This window comes from Plodia interpunctella, chromosome 4 (genome assembly GCF_027563975.2).
Source record: "Plodia interpunctella isolate USDA-ARS_2022_Savannah chromosome 4, ilPloInte3.2, whole genome shotgun sequence".
In the NCBI taxonomy this organism is placed as follows: Eukaryota; Metazoa; Arthropoda; class Insecta; order Lepidoptera; family Pyralidae; genus Plodia; species Plodia interpunctella.
Genome location: NC_071297.1, coordinates 8,865,502 through 8,884,320, shown reverse-complemented (window position 1 = coordinate 8,884,320; position 18,819 = coordinate 8,865,502). Strand labels below are relative to the sequence as shown.

The following is an 18,819-nucleotide window of genomic DNA, read 5'->3' as shown; positions in this document are numbered from 1 at the left end:
CGTACTTAGTTTAGTCGGGTGATCAATAACTTTGGGCCGGAGTCGCGTGGTCGCCGGGCAACCCACTAGCGGGGTCCGGTCCCACGCTCGAGCCAGTCACCACACCTGTCCAAAATTCATTTATTAGCCCAATATAGGTAAAAGTAATTGATGATTTTAATTTTCGTAGCTTTGAAGTATGTTCTTTTAAGTTCTATTATTTAATTGTGTCAATTACTTCTGTTAATTGGTTGAACTTCTATTAATGTAATGAAAAAAAATATTCTACAACTAGCAACCCAGTAAAAAGTTTATACGAGTCCGCCTATCTTCTAAATGGCCGTTAGAGAGTATAGAAACTGTGAGAAATGCACGACTATAAGTTAATAAAGTTCGGATATATCCTCTTCCTTTTATTGAAGAGGATAAAAATCAGCTGCAAACATAATATTTTTATTAAAGGCTTAGATCTTGGCCATGAAATGAGGTCAAACTACAGTCAGTGGGAGCACTGCATTGCGCTCGATGCAGTCGACTGCAACCGCGGCCTTATCTCCTGGTGCGATAAGATCCACTTTCCTTTAGCAGGTTCAGATAAATCTGCAGTGGTCGGACACTGATCTCGGACATCTTTGACACAAAGCTTTGTTTCTGACAGCATCGTCGCCACAACCTTTGATACAAACACTTTATTTATTGTTGGTCACAGAGTTGATTGCATGTCTGTTACATCGTTCTAGTTATCAAAGGGAAAATTTTATAATAGTTTCATTTCAAACGTGTCGACCTGACATTTTATTTTCCAGCAGTGGTAGTGTAACACAACTTACTTTTCATGAATTTCTCTATATTCGAATAAACTTTTAATAAAAAACCAGTTCCTCAACTAGACTAGAGTATTCAATTCCTTATAGTAACGACGTCATCTCAAGTAACATTACTCACAACTTCTGGTTTTGATTAGAAATACATTTGTCATGCAAATAAGTCAAGTCCTTGAACCCTCGCGTTCAGCTGTCCCGTGCAGACGATCCTTCCCGAAATTGTATGACATCGTAATCTATAGAACTATTGAGCAAACAAGTTTCGCGTACGAGTGTGTGAATACCAATAATTCAAAAAGGTATGAAAGCATAGTTCTTATTTATGAAAACTCATTACTTTTTATTTTCACAAAATCAATTACCTACTCATGAAAATTATTTTTGCGATTTTCGATATTTGTTTCACCAATAAATTAAATTGACTTTCCGTTTCTAACAATATAAACATTTTATTTTTTTTCTTTAATGTTTTTATTTATTCGCCCCCTGATTCATTTGGACACCACCCAATAAAATGCTCCAAGAATTGATTCAACAAATTTATGAGCACAGATATCGAGGGTTGTGAATTGGCAGACACACCACACTGCGACAGGTTGCCTCCCCTTGTGGCTGTCGCGCGACACGTTGCCGACCTGCGTTGTTTATTCAATAGCCATATTGAAGCCATGTTATTTGACGAACAATAAATTTCGTGAGGATTAGTGCTGTCTCACGATTTGATCCGCCGACAGGGTGACAATGAACAGTTCAATAGATTTCATCGATCGTTTCGATTTCATCGATTTTTTTTATTACATTACCATTTAGGGTAATCATCCGCCTTCCTTTATCCCACTTTATGTGAGGTCGGTACAGCATGTCAGTCTCCTCCACTTCTCTGATCTGTTACTTCCTTTTTAGCCATATTCTGCCTAACGCAAATCATCCACCTCTTCTTCGTCCTTGCGCTATTTCTTTTCCCATTCAATTTATAATCCATAACCCTTCTTACAACGTTATTCTCCTTCCTTCTCACAACGTGACCACACCATCGTAGCAATACTCTTCTTCATAGTCGTATTCCTCATGGCTGAGGGTCGTGGTCATTACGTGGAATGAAACACACACAACAACTTTCTTGGCATTATTAATGGAGTGGTTTGCCATTCAGCCTTCTCCATTTCACACACAAGTTAATAATAATCAACCAGTGTGCAGGTTTGCTCACGATATTTTCCTTCACGGGAAGCAAGTGGTGGTCGATGAAAACTACTATATATGAGTCAGATTTGTATACAAACTCATATGGCACGAGTAGCATTCGAACCTGGGACCTTTTGATCCACAGGCGGGCGTCTTAACCATTACACCACCACCGCTTCAATACGTAGCAATACTACTAAGTATAAAAACTTACTTAGATAATATTTTACCCTCTTGGTCGCCCATTTGGAATTACTGACTAGCGTCAAATATGATTTTAATCCTAACTTGTCTTTTGTATGTTAAAAAGTATTAGAATATGACTTCAATAATTTAGTTTATTTTGTTTCCGCATGTTGTACTGAAGGCAATAATCAAGTGTTTTTATAAACCTATGTTAGAAATAGCGATCGTGCTAGTCGTTAGCAAACAACCAAGTGACCGCATGTCCGCCTCTTGTAAACGGTGTATGTACATTGTACACACGTGCTCTCGTATCGCGCAGTATCGCTAGTGTTGCGTTATCTGTGTTTGCTCAGCATTCGGCGTCGTAAGCGCCGGCCTCGGCCATTGTCAAGTTCAAAGTGTCACACTCAATTCCATAGATTAACACTAACTTAGAAAATGTGGTCACTTGGCCATGTGTCGTGAAAAACTATGGTTCATTCTTGGTGTAGACACCATTGTCAGTGTTATGTATAAATTAGGTGTTTGATTCAATTCAGTTTTTCGCTAAATGTTTTCATTAATCCCGCCCTTAGAACAAGGTTGTTTTAAATGCGGAAATTCTTGGATATGTTGGAAATCTGATGATTATTGATAACACGTACTTAAATTAAGCAAAATAAATTTCACTTGGTGATAGTCATAGACATACATTACTGGTGATAGTACAACTCCGACTAAAAGTTCCATTGAATCAGTTCACCTGACGTAAATTGCCAGAATAAATATCTTTATTTGAATCAGATGAATATTTTACCATACATGTATGAAGAAGTAGGTAGGGCCCATGTGTAGATATTAAAGTATATTGACGATATTCTAAATACATTCTTGGCGCCGCACCGGATGTTGATCGCGAGTCGCCACGGCAAAGGGTATGCGAAGGACGAATCGATATTAGAATTTCAATCGGAAAATTAGAATTCTCTTGAAAAATAGGTACATGACATCAGATGCTAACATTTCATGATATATTCCAAGGAATGCAATTTTTTATTATAAGCTTTCGGTTGGATTGGAACACAATTTTGAAGCAGATATCTTCAACCGATTGAGCTGAAATTTTGTAAATACGTTTAGTTTGGATGACGATGTCTAATTATGATAAGCATGACCAGATAGATGGTGCACCCAGGAACGGCTCTCGATGAGGGAACTCCTCAACGATTTACTGGACTTTTTTGTCACTCTCTGACAACAATTAAATCTTGTGTCATCGTCACGAAATCTTCCATCCAAAAATGTCTCTCTAAATAAAAAGCTTTTTGTTTTGATCGCATTTTTTTGTGTCGACTGACGACTTTAGTTATTGTAGCTAAGTATTGTAGTGTTTAGGTTTGATTAGGTTTGACTGTAATAAGGTACCTACTTACAGTTGCAGGTCACAGTCATGGTGGGGCAAGCGCCCCACCCTGCTCCACCGTGGCCCTAGTATCTGATAATGCCTTCCTAGATTAATTTAATTTATCTAAGTCATATAACTAATTTATAACTATTTTCAATTAAACTCCATGATAATGTATAATGACTCTAGAGCCTAAAACGGGATTTATTGTCTTGGCCATCTGTCCCACGAGTCAAACATAGTTACAAGTCGTTATTGGCCAAGTGAAACCGCTATCCAGAGCCTGCCGGGGCTTGCCCAGCCGGTAGGGCTCTCGGGGGGCGCAGCCACGCGTGTCGGCCACCTGTCCACCACCGGCCGCCCCTGCAAGTCCTCATTAACCGACGCGATATTCCAAAATCTTGCATACGTAATATGCCTAATTTACTTAAAAGATTTTTGTTTTGGTGTTATGCATTAGAAATTAAAAAATTAAGGACATAATTTTATATGAATAATAATATGTAAACATATTAAGGTAGTTGCTAAAAAATAAACAGATAACCTATTTATTTGATTTATCCATATAAAATATGTGAAATAATATGTATTTTTTGAGAAAGCAAAACCTTCCTACTAAAATGCGAAATTCGAAAGTTAGTGAGGAAGTACATATTTGTGTATGTATGTTTGTTAGTCATTTAGACAAAGTCTACTGGACGGATTGTTTTGAATTTTGGTACCCGGGTACAATTTGACCTGGAATAACACATAAGGTACTTTTTATCCCGAAATTCCCACGGAATCAAAGCCCAGGGGCGCAGCTAGTATAATATAGATAAAATGTATATAAGGAAGGTTTCAACCAAGTTAAATTAATGAAAACAGAACAAAAGGATTTAATAATTAAACCCAAATTGCGGAAAAGGTCCAGGTTCAATTAAGCAGCGATTAAATTAAGATTAATTAAATAACCTTATGAAATAGACTTTGTTTTATAAAACAGTGTGCGTTCATTTCAATTAGCCTAAAGTTCTGTTGGATTCAACAATAATTTATTTATTTTAATCATAAATTTAGCTATCTACATTTATTTTTTTTATTTGAACAGTTGAGAAGTTTGAAGAATCCAACTTTTCGTTCATACTTAACCAATATTAAAAGTTTTCTTTCAACTAAATGACAAAAAAATAAAAGTTATATTACATAACGCGCGTACAATCGCGTGATTGTGAGCACATTTTGAACGCAGCAGTATGGCCGCGTCAAGTTCACCTGCATCAGCGCAATTTGGAAAACAATAAAAACAATGCGAATCACAGTCATCATCTGTCGCAATATTATCGCCTGATGCTTTCCTGGTAACTTGGACGTGGAAGGTTGGAGGATTAAGACTTAGATTTTTTTCTCGTTTATGCACATGTAAATGGAGTGGAATATAATCTAGTGCCATATTACTTTCATTGTACTTAATCTCTTTGTGTGTCATGTAAATAATAAATAATTACATATTTAAAAGGTTAACAAATAAGGAATGCGACCTATTTTAGATTAGAACAGAATGATTTTATTGAAAACAAATTTATATAACGTCTCTACAGAAAAAATGTTTTGAAGCTAATTTACTAGAAGGGTAAATAAAGTTTCATTAATATCCACAACATTACCAAGAAACTACCTATTGAATTATCTTTGTCTTATTGCTGCCTATTTATAGGAAGGTCAAGGATAGACATTGTTACCTAAACTGGCGAACTTTAATAAAAGCAACTGACTAAACGTTTAACGGTGAAATACTGCCTGTCTTTGGGTTGAGAAGTATAAAAAATGTAATGAAAGGCGACACGACAGGGCGGCACGCGCGCCGCACATATGTCACCGCCGCAGAACTCGGATTAATACACTCATAACAGCCAAATAGAAGCGCCATTGACGCCCTGAAAATTGATAAGACGCATCTCACATTTTTTTTATCGAAATTATATATATGTAATTTCGTAATATGTAATTAAGTATACATATTTGGTATTCTTTGCTGATCCTGAATATATACAAGACTCGTTTTCTAAAAAAAAAACAAACAAGAGCTATCGATCGATCGATCGCAGCCGCGTAAGACTGAGGATCCTTATGTCACTCAAACAAGATCAACGGAATCTATTTTTACAAAAAATCAATATTCTACAAATTATATATTTTCATGTATACATACCAGATAACATAAGGTAATTCTATTGCCTTATTATTCTAAATTCTGTGGTCACCACTCACGTCACGGAACGGAGCCGCGTTCATGCTACCAACCATCGTGTTTTACTCGAATTAACGTTATTAGTTTTCGATTACACTTTTTGTCGACCCGTTGCCGCTACAAATTCGGTTTATTTGAGCCTATAATGGATGAGTCGTGTAAACGATCCGCCACCGACGAACGCTAATTTCGATTAAACTTTCACCTTAACGTTATTCCCCAGGGTCTCATTACAACGCAAAATTAAATGACATTTATAGTTTCTTCCATTTAGATATTAAAATAGGAGAAATTTGTTAATAGGTGTATGCTAATATCTCAGTTGACTAAACCATATATTTATTTAAATCTCCTCTGCAATTCAAACCTTTGGACTAATAGAAATTGGTACTCCCTCACTTTCGCGTGTTCCGTGTTCAATTCGGAGCTGTAACGCAAGCCTGGAGTCAGCGTAAATATCATGCCAATTTTAAAGATTCGATGTGATTTTACAACCAGCCGCCTTCCTAACCTTAACCCTCCTTGTTCCCAAGGCTATTGTTGCATGATGATGATGTTCGCGATTGTACAAAGTTAAAAGCATACTTTATCTATGTGACTATTAAAAGAACTATATGTCTTCTTCCCTATCAAGTGCAGAACAGATCGTTAATGTGACCGAATTGAGACATAATTACGGTGGCCATATGGCTAATGGTGGCAGGTATCCACGTGCCATGTCGAAGGTCTTCAGTTAATTGTTATTTCCCCCCGACACTAACTTAGTCGGTAATAGGATAGTCCATTTTACAGGGCATCAGGTTTCCATCCAGATCATATATTGGAGTACAATCAACGGAAAAAGTCGACGGTCAATCCACCCCATGTTTTGTTATGTCAATTATGAAAAATTAATTAATTAATTAATTAATATTTTAATTGGAATTGTGAAATTCTGGGTAGCATTTCTAATGAATTAATTTAGCAAACCCAGACCTAGTATTTTAGATTGGACTTCCTTTATTATATTAGTGTAGGTAATTGATATATATGTATGAATGTGTATGTTTTCAAAATAGCAAAATAAGAAAAGTTTTACTTTTCTTATTTTGCCTTTTCGGCTTTACAGGCGTTCGAGAATTTGAATGCGGTTGTAAATATTATAAAATGAATTGTGTAGTTGATTGTACAGTTACGAGCTGCGCATATGTAAGTGTATGGAAGTAAGTGCAAATATTTTGCATGTACAAAGTTTAAGGTTAGATACCGCTGTTTGCTCAACTACTTATGGTGAGAATCGCCATAGGAAACGGTATTGCTAGGTGGTGTTGTAGGTACTTATAATAAAGCATGACGTAATTGTAAACAAAATTATATTAAATGTAGATTGTTAGACAAGGTTTTCAAAGGAATCAATTCCCGGCGGTTATATCCCAGTTGGTATTGATGATTTTCAACGGTGTCAAATATTCTATTTTCATTTCGAATTGAGGAAAGTTAGCTAGCTTTTCTCAAGATTCGATTTTCTCGAGGGATTCGAAATTTATAATCGGGGGAGAAAACCAAGAAATAATAAAAGATATTATACTTGGCTAGTTTAAACAATTTTTAATGTTTTTGAAGTAAAAAATTAAATATTTCTTACAGAACTAAACATTTACAACAAAAATTTGAATTTTCAAAAAAGTAATCCCAATTTCGCATAGAAATTTAAAGGTGAATTTATTTGTTATTTCGCGGACAGCTGTCGGCGTCGTTGTTCCACCTCGTCGGCTCTCATTCAAACTCCTTAATGAAGGCTAATCTCCTCATTTGATGTGACAACTTTGACGTCTTGGCTAATTTGTGCAACTCTACTGTCCCTTAATTTTCTAGGATACAGTGTCTGCCATAAGTTAGTAGACTTTGCATAAAATGAGCCCTGAGTTCCTAGGGAGGTTTCCTAGAGCTCATATAAAAGTTTTACATGTTTATAAATATCATACCCGTAATATTGGATTAACCTAATATATTATAATTAGTTTCAATTATGGATAAGATTGTAACAACAAAACTGCTTTACTCTTTAATAGTATGGTATGTATGGACCGAAAATTTACAACAAAATTGGAATTTTGTTATAAATTTTCGGTGCTATTTGGATATCAATATAAAAGCTTAAACTTAAATCTATTTAAAAAGAACCTCGAGTCTTTATTAACTAATAAATGTTTATACTTTAAATGATTTAATGATAGACTCAGATATAATTTAGAGCTAGTATAAATTATTACTTTTTGTGATTTATAGTGGATAGCATGCCACTTATTTATTTACATTTGCATACCTATATTCGGTACCGCACGTTGGTTTAATTCATTTCAACATCCATTTGTACTCATGTTTTTGGTAAATATTTTTTCTTTCTTTCAAAAACAGGTTTTACTGCTCTATTAATCTCATATTACCGCTAACTCCTCGGCAAAGTTACAAATGTCATAAATAAATATGTAAACAAAACTTCACGATAAAGTGTACTTACTTATTTAATTTGTACTTGGTAGCTGTTATGTGAATTCATAACATAATTCCATACGTTCTATATACATTATACGTTAATAATTTAAGATGTAGTAAGTTATCGTTTTATGTATTCCTCTAGTGACTAACTAGAGAAGTACTAGAGTTAGTCCACTTTACACTTTTTCTAAACCGAGCCAGAATGTCTAAGAAGCCGCGTTAACAGTCTATCAAACTCTCCACAACCACACTGGTTACTGCCAGAACGTCATAAAACGTATTTTCCTCTCGATCGTAAACACATCTCCTTCATCATGCAACTTTTATAGCGACTAGATCCCACTCTAGGCGATAAAATATAATAGTACATAGTAACGGCAATACTTGCTTAGTATTTCCTGTGGTATTTCCATACTATCGTAGGAGGAATGGGGTGTATTTTTTTGAAGTAGGTAGGTTACTATGACTATGTTTAAACTGTGTCATACGGTAGACTATTGTTAGAGACTAGTGTTTGTAGTATAAACTAGTGTTTAGTTTGAAGTTGCGTATGTCATCTCCAATTGATGTTTCTATGTCTGATTTGTAAGTGATTTATAATTTTTTATACGATGCAATTTTAACACATTATATTAGTGCTAAAACTAGCAAATAATGTAAGCAGGTAACAGAATAGGGGTAGGTAAATTTACCTACCCCTATTCTGTTACCTACTAGCGTTTGTAATTACTAACACTATTATCCACGCCGCAATGGATAGCGATATCTACGTGATATAAATCGCAGAAGCCTTTACGAGGCGTAATGCATCCAGTCTGGGTGCCTTCCGTAGCGAACAGTGTTGCATTCGGAAAATTTATGGCTAGGAACGCATTTAGCCTGTGCGATAACATTTTTATTCCTCTAGTTTTATTACTTCAGTCGGCAATTATACTTAGTTTGGTCAAACATCATTAATATTAAGTAATAGCAAGACTTATTAAACGAACCTTTCGTCGGTTTCCTCACGCGACTAAAGTCATATTTAAAGGTTTTTGGTAATCGCTTGCAATTTTACAAAACCGATGCGAAGATTGCCCAAAAATATTTCCACAAAATTCATGAGTAAGTATCAGTTTTATTATCATCATGTTAAGTTCGTTTATGACAATATGCCAAAATGGTCTTTATATAGGAGCGTCAATAGTACAAACAATTTTATATATCAAACGACTGATTCATAAAATTTCCAAAAAAAAATCAGAAATCTCTCTTCTTACCAACGAGACAACATTAAAAGGTAATCTGGAGCATCGCATTGTATTTCATAGCTTTACAGCTGTTTCATAGTTCTGTAGGCGGTCGACGCGGCGACGCGGCGCCCTGTCTTCGCTAGGGTTGTCGCGATTGAGTTAGATCATCGATGTTGATATAAGGCGACCTGGATCTGTCTATCATAATATATTGTCCATCGTGATATTGTTCTAACATAGATTGAATTACATTGATAATTCGCTGTGAGTGATATAGTTTGTGCGTAATCGGCCTCTCACGATGTTTGTATCTATATCTAATAGGAAGGTATTGTAGCTGCAGCTTTAAATATTTTATAAAATGATTTAGTAATATAGTTAGATTTATATATTTTTGTGGCGTATGTATTTCGCGTTTGTTATATATTTCGCTTTTATATTATTACAGTCGGTTTATTGATATTCTATCCAATAAAGAAAACTTACACTTCGGTTGTGTTCAGCAAAAGTTTTTATTAGGATAATTGGAAAATTTGTTAAAAATAATAACTAAGTTCTAGCGACTTTGGTGTGAACCCTAGAATGACACTTTCCAGAGGCGTTGCAAATTGGAGCTTGCAAGTGAAGTGCTCGCTCCTTATACGGTAACCTAAAAAAGAAAATTTTAATTTTCAAAACGTTTAGTATTTAGTACTATACAATATTTTAAAAAATGCCCATTAACTACTGTTACACAGTCGTGCTTTTATATGTTCATCAAAATAAAATCTAGTGTAATGCTTTTGTAATAAATTAAAATACTATTATTTCTACTACTACTTTTAAATATTATTGCTGTATTACTTCTTTATAGATGATGTTGTTGAAAAGTGAGCATCTTTCTACAACTTTTGAGTTTATCCATAAAAACGTAGCTTATAAGATACTTATTACAGGCAGAGAATTTTCAGAAAACACGAGTATTCAAATTAAATCTATATTGGCTACTAATATTTCTGTATTATATATACAGATAGTTTCTGACTATTATGCAATAAACCAATAATAATTGTGTGTATATCTAGTGCGTAGACATGCTACGAAGTTGCTACACTTGTTTGTTGTTACGGGACACATACACACGACAATAACTTCTTCTCCTCAGTAAAAAAGGAGCTCTTTATCGTATTTGTAAAACTAGACAAATAAAGTATTCATTTAATTAAGTATGTATATTATGACAATGATATATTACAGGCAAGTTAAAACTAGTTGTAATATTTTTTAAAGAAAATTTCTAATTACCGCGTTCATTTTGACGTGGTAATAAAGACGTGGTAATTAGGACCAAAACACTTAATAAAATATAATTCCTCTCATATCACTTATATATCCAGGTATTTTTTTACTTTTGTTCATCTATGCATGCATACATGCATTTTGTCACTTGTTAATTGATACATTGTCATAAATATCATTAACATTATTTATTTTTTTGTTTATCGACGTTGTCATTGTATCGCTATCTTCACACATATTTTTTCAGGTCAGTGTTACAAAGACGGGCAAAATTTCCAAATATACGAGCAAAATCCCCAAACGATTGTTTGAGGGTGTGTAAATATTTACGAGGCCATAATTTCCGTTGGGCAGAACTCTGAGTAATAGTAGTGGCCTACATCTGAGCAATCGATGAGACCAGGAGGAGCCAGCCTCCGCTATCGATCCGCGAAAAATACCGGCCCTCTGCGTTACAGAGTAACTAATTCTATTATACCTACATAATAGAGATGATAATGTGTAGGGCCATGTTGATAAAGAGAGTAGTTTCGGAACTCCCAATGTCCTGCTCATCCTCATCCTCATTTATTCTAGTTAAATTACTTTTGCGAAGCTAGATAACAAGTTTTCAAACTTCTAAGCGTGATCATCTCGTCTTAATCGTTGGGGATTTTGATGAAAATTGGTAAACGTATAGAATAAAACATGGAATAGAATATGGTGGCTTTTATGCTAAAATTTCGATGTTAATCCTTCCTTCATAAATTAATGTATTTTATCAGCTGTAGTGATGTTTTCATTATTGTTTCAGCCACCGAGCTAGATCTGCTGGGCGCACTGTCGCTGCACAACACGTCGCGCGCCGGCGTGAGCGTCGCGCCGGGCGTGCAACCACCGGCCACCGCCTACGAGCTACAAGGTACATTTATTTATTTTATCACTAGCTGTTCATCTCCGACTTCGTGAGCGTAGAATGGCTATTCTTAACTAAGTCTATATATTAACTAAGTCGTCTTTTCAAAATGATTTTCATACAAATTTTCACCCCCCATCATATCACTAGGGGGTTGATTAAAAAAAGTAACTTATGTTTGTACGGCCTTTAGCTACATTCAAACCAAAATTCATCAAAATCCAGAATACTATATGGCATTAAGTCCACCTATTGTAAACTTATAAAGTTGTGCAATAAAGTTTAAATAAATATATAAGCTATCGTATCGCGTATTACAGCGTAGCGTTACGTTACGTCACCTTTTGTTATGCTCTGTAAAAAAAAGTATTTATATCTGCAAACTAATGTAGGATGGCAATCGAATTGTCTCTGAATTTACAGTCCGAACACCCTCGTCTACGAAGTTATTAAACAGAGCTGTAGCCAAACTTGTTGCCTACGAAGTTGCTCTTTTCTCGTAGACGATCTACGAAGCTCGGAATGGCTCGTTCCGTTGCAGTTATTGCAGTATTCTCATTTATTTATTTACGTACTTTAATTCATTTTTTTAATACGAGTATAATGTGATAAGGTTTAACCTTCTGGAGCAATAGGGGTGCCGCGCTTGCAATTGTCTATGGCAGGGGAATAATATTATCTGTGTAACGATAATCATGTTATTCATGAGATGGTTAATGAATATTACGGCCTGGATTTAGTAAGTACTTCTACTAGTACAACGAAGTACCTATTAATTCCATGTATTATGGTCATTCAAATCATCCTTACCTGTTGAGTATAATGTGAGTGAATATTCCAAAACGGGCAACTCCATTGCTACAACATGTTTAGAATTTCCTTTATTAACTACGAGTTACGACATTGTGGATTGAGACGAGTACATGAATCACATAAAACGCCTATCATCAAAAAGCATAGTTACTTCGAATACTCGTCCATTAAGGATCGTAAACACAGTGGAATGCAATCCATTTGAGCTGCAATTCCACTCCTTCCATTAGCAATGCTTGCCGCGCCTTGTCTTATATCACTCACCCGTTCTTTCGAGTCAAGTAATTTAAACTGAAAAGTAAAATGGCTAAGTGTGGGCTATCGCTAATTTATGCTAATATGATATTGTTTATGAATAAATGAAATTATGTCTTATCAATGTAAAGTTAATGATTAAATAGAAGAACGTTTTTAAAATTATTTTATAGATAAGTGAATATAATTTTTCATAAGAAAGACATATTGCTTTGTTAGTTGTACACGTTTGTTGGTAACCCATGATACTGCTCCAGTGTATTAGGTTACTATCAAGACTTCGTGAAAATTGGTTGAGCTTGTCTCTTGTTATTTTATTTTATTTTCCAGGTTAGGGCATCTACATAATTACCTTGTGTACTTCGTGCATCATAGATGATGATTTGTTTTGATCTATTATAGGTACTTCAATACATTTAACTTTTTGAAAACCTCCTATAGGTATTCCTTTTTACACAGATCTAGGATACCGTAATCGATCACCATAAAATATTCCACATGGCTTCAATTAACTAAGCTAGCAAATTGACAACCATGCCACGCCAGTAGTGGCTAAATAAATATTAATTCAGAGCAGAAGTGTTTACGTAGCGATCGACATTTGTAACAGTACAGTCTACAGGCCGTCAACCTACACAAATGTATTACAAATTAGCCTCTATTACCATGCCATAGAAGTCTATGAAGTAACTTGACATGCAGTCGATAGTATATACTCAAACTCATAGTCACAGTTCTCGGAATAGCAGGTCAAGCTTACTTAGCGCGACGCCTGCCACAATAAAGTGAGCAACATTTAGCGCAGCGACCGACCGCGACATTGACAGCTCTAATAATTATGTCTGCAATGCCATTGGCTATTTTGTTGATTTTAAATTTAATTTTAATAGCAGTGACATTTAAGGGTTTAGATTATTTGTTGTTTGCTGGACATAAATAGAGTATAATTGAATTGAAAATATTATTTTTAAACTAGACACATGTACTAGGTTATGTTCTCACGCATAAATACTTGTATAACTATGAGGCAAAGTAAATCGAGAGCTGTCATTTTCGGGTCCTGAAAAATGCACCTTACCTTATGCGACTTGAATTGGACCAGAGGAAGAGGACCTACATTTTAAAGTGATATAACAAGTCTAGTCTGGACGCCTGCCAGAATTTTGCAAGCAACGTTGTACACTCGAGAAACAAGTGCTATCAGAATATTATGAATGCTATGAATATGGAGTAGAAGAAAATTACTTAGATTTAACCTTTCAATTTATTTTTATGTAAGTCCATGGTGTTGTTTTCGAGTTTTTGTTGATAATATGATGATGAATGATAATTGACATTTGCATTAGCCAATGTCAATTTTTAACAAGGTTTTTATATATAAAGCCTTGGCATAGTCACTGCATGGATGTATTTCTATATTGCATGTCTGTCAGTCAATGTTACAATTTTGTATTTTACGTAAACGATTAATATTGAAATATGAATGTTTATTTAATATGTATCTATAGATAGATAGATAGATAGATAGATTAAAACTTTATTTGTAGCCACAGTACACACACATAATTAATAATTTTTATAAATAATTAAAAGTTAATACAAAAAAATAACTGACACAATAAACGGGTAAATAACAATCACACATAAGAAATGTGTATGTGTGCTGCAGCAATACAAAAAGGTCATGGCTCAACGATGATGTTGCTCCTAGGGGAGCAACGCGTTGATTTTCAGCCATAGCCACAGTAAGTGGAGAGCAAACAAGAAGAGTAATCAATCAGTAAATCAATAAAGTTACTTACATAGAACATTACATGGAAACAGGAAAGAGACGCAACAATAAAATGGAGAATTTTGTTGATCTGTCTATATCAAGCAATAATTCTGGAGATGTTCTTAAAAACTGGTATGCTTACCAACTTATTCAGCGGCAGTGGCCGCTACCGGCAACGGCGCGTTGGATTATTAATCTTTTGTTTTTCTAGCAAATGAGAGAGCAATTGTTTTTTGAATGAAAATTTGGATTTTTCCTTGAATGGTGGGGGAATATTGTTCCAACATTTGGTCGCCTGATAACGGAAACTGCCCCTGAAAGCAACACTTTTATGTCGGGATAGTAGTAATTGCGGTCGGCACGATCTCTGATTGTTTCTGGAGTAAAAATTCAGTTTTGCGTACAGATATTCCGGTTTTTGGCGTTTTATTACTCCGAAAAGCAGAGTTGACAAGTGTAGTTGCCTACGCGAGTTCATGTTTAACATGGAGGCTTCGTTCAGGTACGGAGTTACATGGCTTCTAGGTGCGATATCAAAAATAAACCTACAGCACGCGTTTTGAACTCTCTGCACCATACGCTGAGTTCTTTTCAAAAGGCACGGTCCGTAGACAGTATCCCCATAATTGAGCCGCGATAAAACTAACGTTTCACACAATCTTGTGCGAACCTTTTCAGAGAGAAGGTATCGTATCTTGTACAGAACCTTCAAACGAAAGAAACAACCTCTTACAATCTCCAAGACATGATTTTCGAATCGAAGCTTGCTGTCAAACACGATCCCAAGATTTCTTGCTTATAGTGTAGTTTCCGTCCGTATTATCGTTAAATGTGTACTTAATTACATAGATACTTACATAAAATACCTACATAAAATATTTTCTGGCATGTTCACTCCTAGAATAGGACTAATCTATGCCTCACGTAAGTGTCATGCGAGGTGTCTAAAGACCATGGAATTAGTAGGTAATCTGTACGAAGTATTTACTAAATCCATGCTAAAGACACAATGGTCTTGGCAGCTGAAAGGCAACCGCCACTAAATCATAGGCGTCATAGGCCTGTATGCAACAAGGAACTGTTACGATGTAAAAGTAAGTACATATTCAAAACAAAATGTTCACTATGTATCAATAGCAAAGACCCGTCAGCATATCTCTGAAACTAGGAGTACCTATATAACTCCGAGACGAGCGCGGGTTGCGGGCGTGCGTCTGACGTCTGACACTGGAAACACAGATAATGTAGCGCGGACAACGAGGCAATGCTCGACAACGACCCCACAAATTGGGACTGACACCCCCGGACAATTACGCGTCTGGCTAATGGCAGGGATTATGTTACGAGCAAGTGAATCGAATGCATAGGCCCAGTGGGACTGTCAGGGACGATACAAGTCAACAAGCTCTAGCTGCGATCTGTTTTGTTGGTCCTGGAACATTTGGTTGACAAAATAAGCCCCAATGTAGTTGTGACTACGTTTATATGTACTTTATATAGATAAAATTAATTTTCTTTTATCTATGGTACTTTACAAACGTTTCATTCTTACAGAAATGTTTAAAAGAAAAAGCTAGCCTAGTAATTTAGTTAGTAATTGGGTAAAACACATAACATACGTGCAACAGCTATGTTATCTGAAAGGGTTTATTTTCAAAAATAACAAAAATGTTGCTCAATTTTGTTATTTAAATAGGCATAGCAACAGAAAAATATTTACGTAGCAACAGCCCTATTCGCATGGTCTAATTTAGTGTCATCGAGGCAAGATAATCACCGGTCGCTGTGGGATTGCGGGATTTGCCGTGGGATTACCCGCGGGATTACACTCTCCGATAATGGTCCCAGGCCACGGATCACCAATTTACATGTCCGTGTGAAATCGCAATAAGCTGCCCGGGGAATAGGGTTGCGAAGCGGAGATTCGGAAAATTGAATCGCTCGGGATGGTAGCGGGGAAATGGAACGTGAATATTTAATAGAGTTTTTTGATTAATGTTTGTCTGGTAAGATAGAATATGTGTAAAGCTGGTAAATTCAATCTGCGGTCTAGATTTTCCTCAATTTGCAACTTGGAAGCGTTGGTAAAGTTAATAAAGTAACCGCTATAGCAGGTATGGTTGTGCTGTTGTATAAAAGCTTTTTATCACTCATCGTTTTAACCGAAAATTTGAAGGTGGTTTTAAATATATAATATAATAAGAATACAATTCCTTGCCATGATATAAAGAAAATAATATGATATTTGTAACCCCTGTAACTAGTGACGCGCATCGTTTCCTTCAAGTCAAGTCACGACGTCTCCATCGCTCTTCCATGGAAACCCGAACCTAAAATCAAAGAAAACTAAGTGAAGTGTGGGGAACGCGAACGGCAAGGGCACGACGGCGGGACCCTCCTTCTTATCCCTTTGCATTCAATGAATGAAAATGTTATCGAAATTAATTTAAATTGTGGTTAGGCTACATTACCTACATACGTACGTACGTACGAACGTTGCGCTGGTAGATAGGTACTTGTCAAACTGTAGCATGATCGATTCCGCAATTACAAATCGAATTGATATACGGAACAGAACCCGGCGGGACATCTGAATTTATATCTGAAATACGGGACGTCTGGCAACACTATTGGCTAACCAAAAATATTGGATAAAAAACTCAAAACTGAGTTTAAAAATATTGTTTGATAAAAATTATTAATTAGCTATTAAAAATTATAATGAACTGTATGTTTTAAAATAAAAAGCCCTTTGACATTCTATGTCGTAGCTCGGCGTCACCTATTTAAAATAATTTCTTTATTTCAAACTATAATGAAACGTTTATTATTATTATTATTATTATATATATTTATTTTAAGTATATTTATTCTATTAAGTCTATTTTTACAATAGTCAGTTTAATCCGACCCGCATTTCTGTATTTCCTCGTCTAGCAATTTCCCTAAAGGTTGCCTGGAAGAAATTGCTTACAGCGATAAGGCCGCCTTTTCCACAATGTATCTATACCATAATGTCATGCTATATGTGATTATACATTTTGTACTTATGTATACTATGTAATTAATTTGTGCAATAAAGATATTTTGTATTGTATTGTTTACTGTTCTTTGGAAGTAAATAAAGTTTCTTCTAGAAAAACTAATGGAATTTACACTAAAAATATAGAGAACCTCTACGACTACTCCCCACAGTGGAGCAGCGGCGGTTCATTGATGGCGCTAATTTGTTCAATGAGCCAGATGACATGCGCAGAAATGAGCAAATCAAGTGGAAAGCACACGCCAATGGCTTAGCAGAGATACCAACATAAATGCAAGTTAATAATTATAAATAAAAAAATATTTATTCAAATTGGAAACGTTAAAATGGGTAGTATTTATAAGTAAATTAAAATATCACTGTTATATTTTATTTTACTTATAAATACTACCCATTTTAACTTGGTTAAGATTACTAGTTTAAGAGTTTTTTACTGACATAATATAGAAAGTTGACTCTCAAGCATCTTTTCATAAAAACTAGATATTTTAAAACTTATCAGTAAAAAATAAGAAAAAAATATATTTTATACTTAATAAAAAAGTAAATAAATAAAATTAAAAACAAGAAAAAAATAATACTAATACAATAAAAAAATAAACTGTAAAAAATTTGCCAACATGACACGTCGTGAAATCAACTTGTACAAATTTACGCGAACATCGTGTATTAAAGCCAATTTCACAGTAAATGACTGTAATTTTCTGGGAAATACTGGAACTAATGCGCCATATGTGAACGAGCGAAATGTGAAAGTATTGGCAATAAATAAATTCACGGCGGGGGGGTTCGAATAAAGTGTTTACACAGAGCGCGCAAATATTTGCGTGTCGCCAGATTTCAATTATTCGGGGGGATTTAATTAAACCAAAACACGATGGGTGCAAAATGATGACGTATAGATCAACTGTATAAATGTATGTATTACCGTCTGTCTGTAAGCTTCGGTGCACTGGCACTGAAAAACGTATTTTTACAAGTTACAAGCTTTTATTAAACTTGCAATGTCACTTAGTCTCTTGGTTGAATCTTGCAACTCAATTTTGAATTTATACAAGTATTGCGGCTGTTCAAGATAGACATTATTACACTTGTAACAAACTGATATTAACAAGTCCTATTTTTATTTAAGAAACAACTTTATATACTTTCAATGACTCGTGATACTTTTAACCCCTGTAGAGGGGTGTAACATGACATATCTAATGTGGCATTGTAACTACGAGTATTAATATTTATTACCAATCCAAAGCACTTTATTGT

General features: G+C 35.2%; 1 protein-coding gene across 3 annotated transcripts in view; it reads left to right on the top strand.

Annotated features, from left to right (window-relative positions):
• The window catches only part of LOC128669165 (protein kinase C-binding protein NELL1-like), a 46,530-nt gene that overhangs the window by 9,753 nt on the left and 17,958 nt on the right, over positions 1-18,819 (top strand). For all 3 annotated transcript variants that reach the window (XM_053743739.2, XM_053743738.2, XM_053743737.1), the window contains exon 2: positions 11,570-11,677. In XM_053743739.2, coding sequence (XP_053599714.1) covers positions 11,570-11,677 — 108 coding nt within the window. The remainder of the gene's footprint in view (positions 1-11,569; positions 11,678-18,819) is intronic.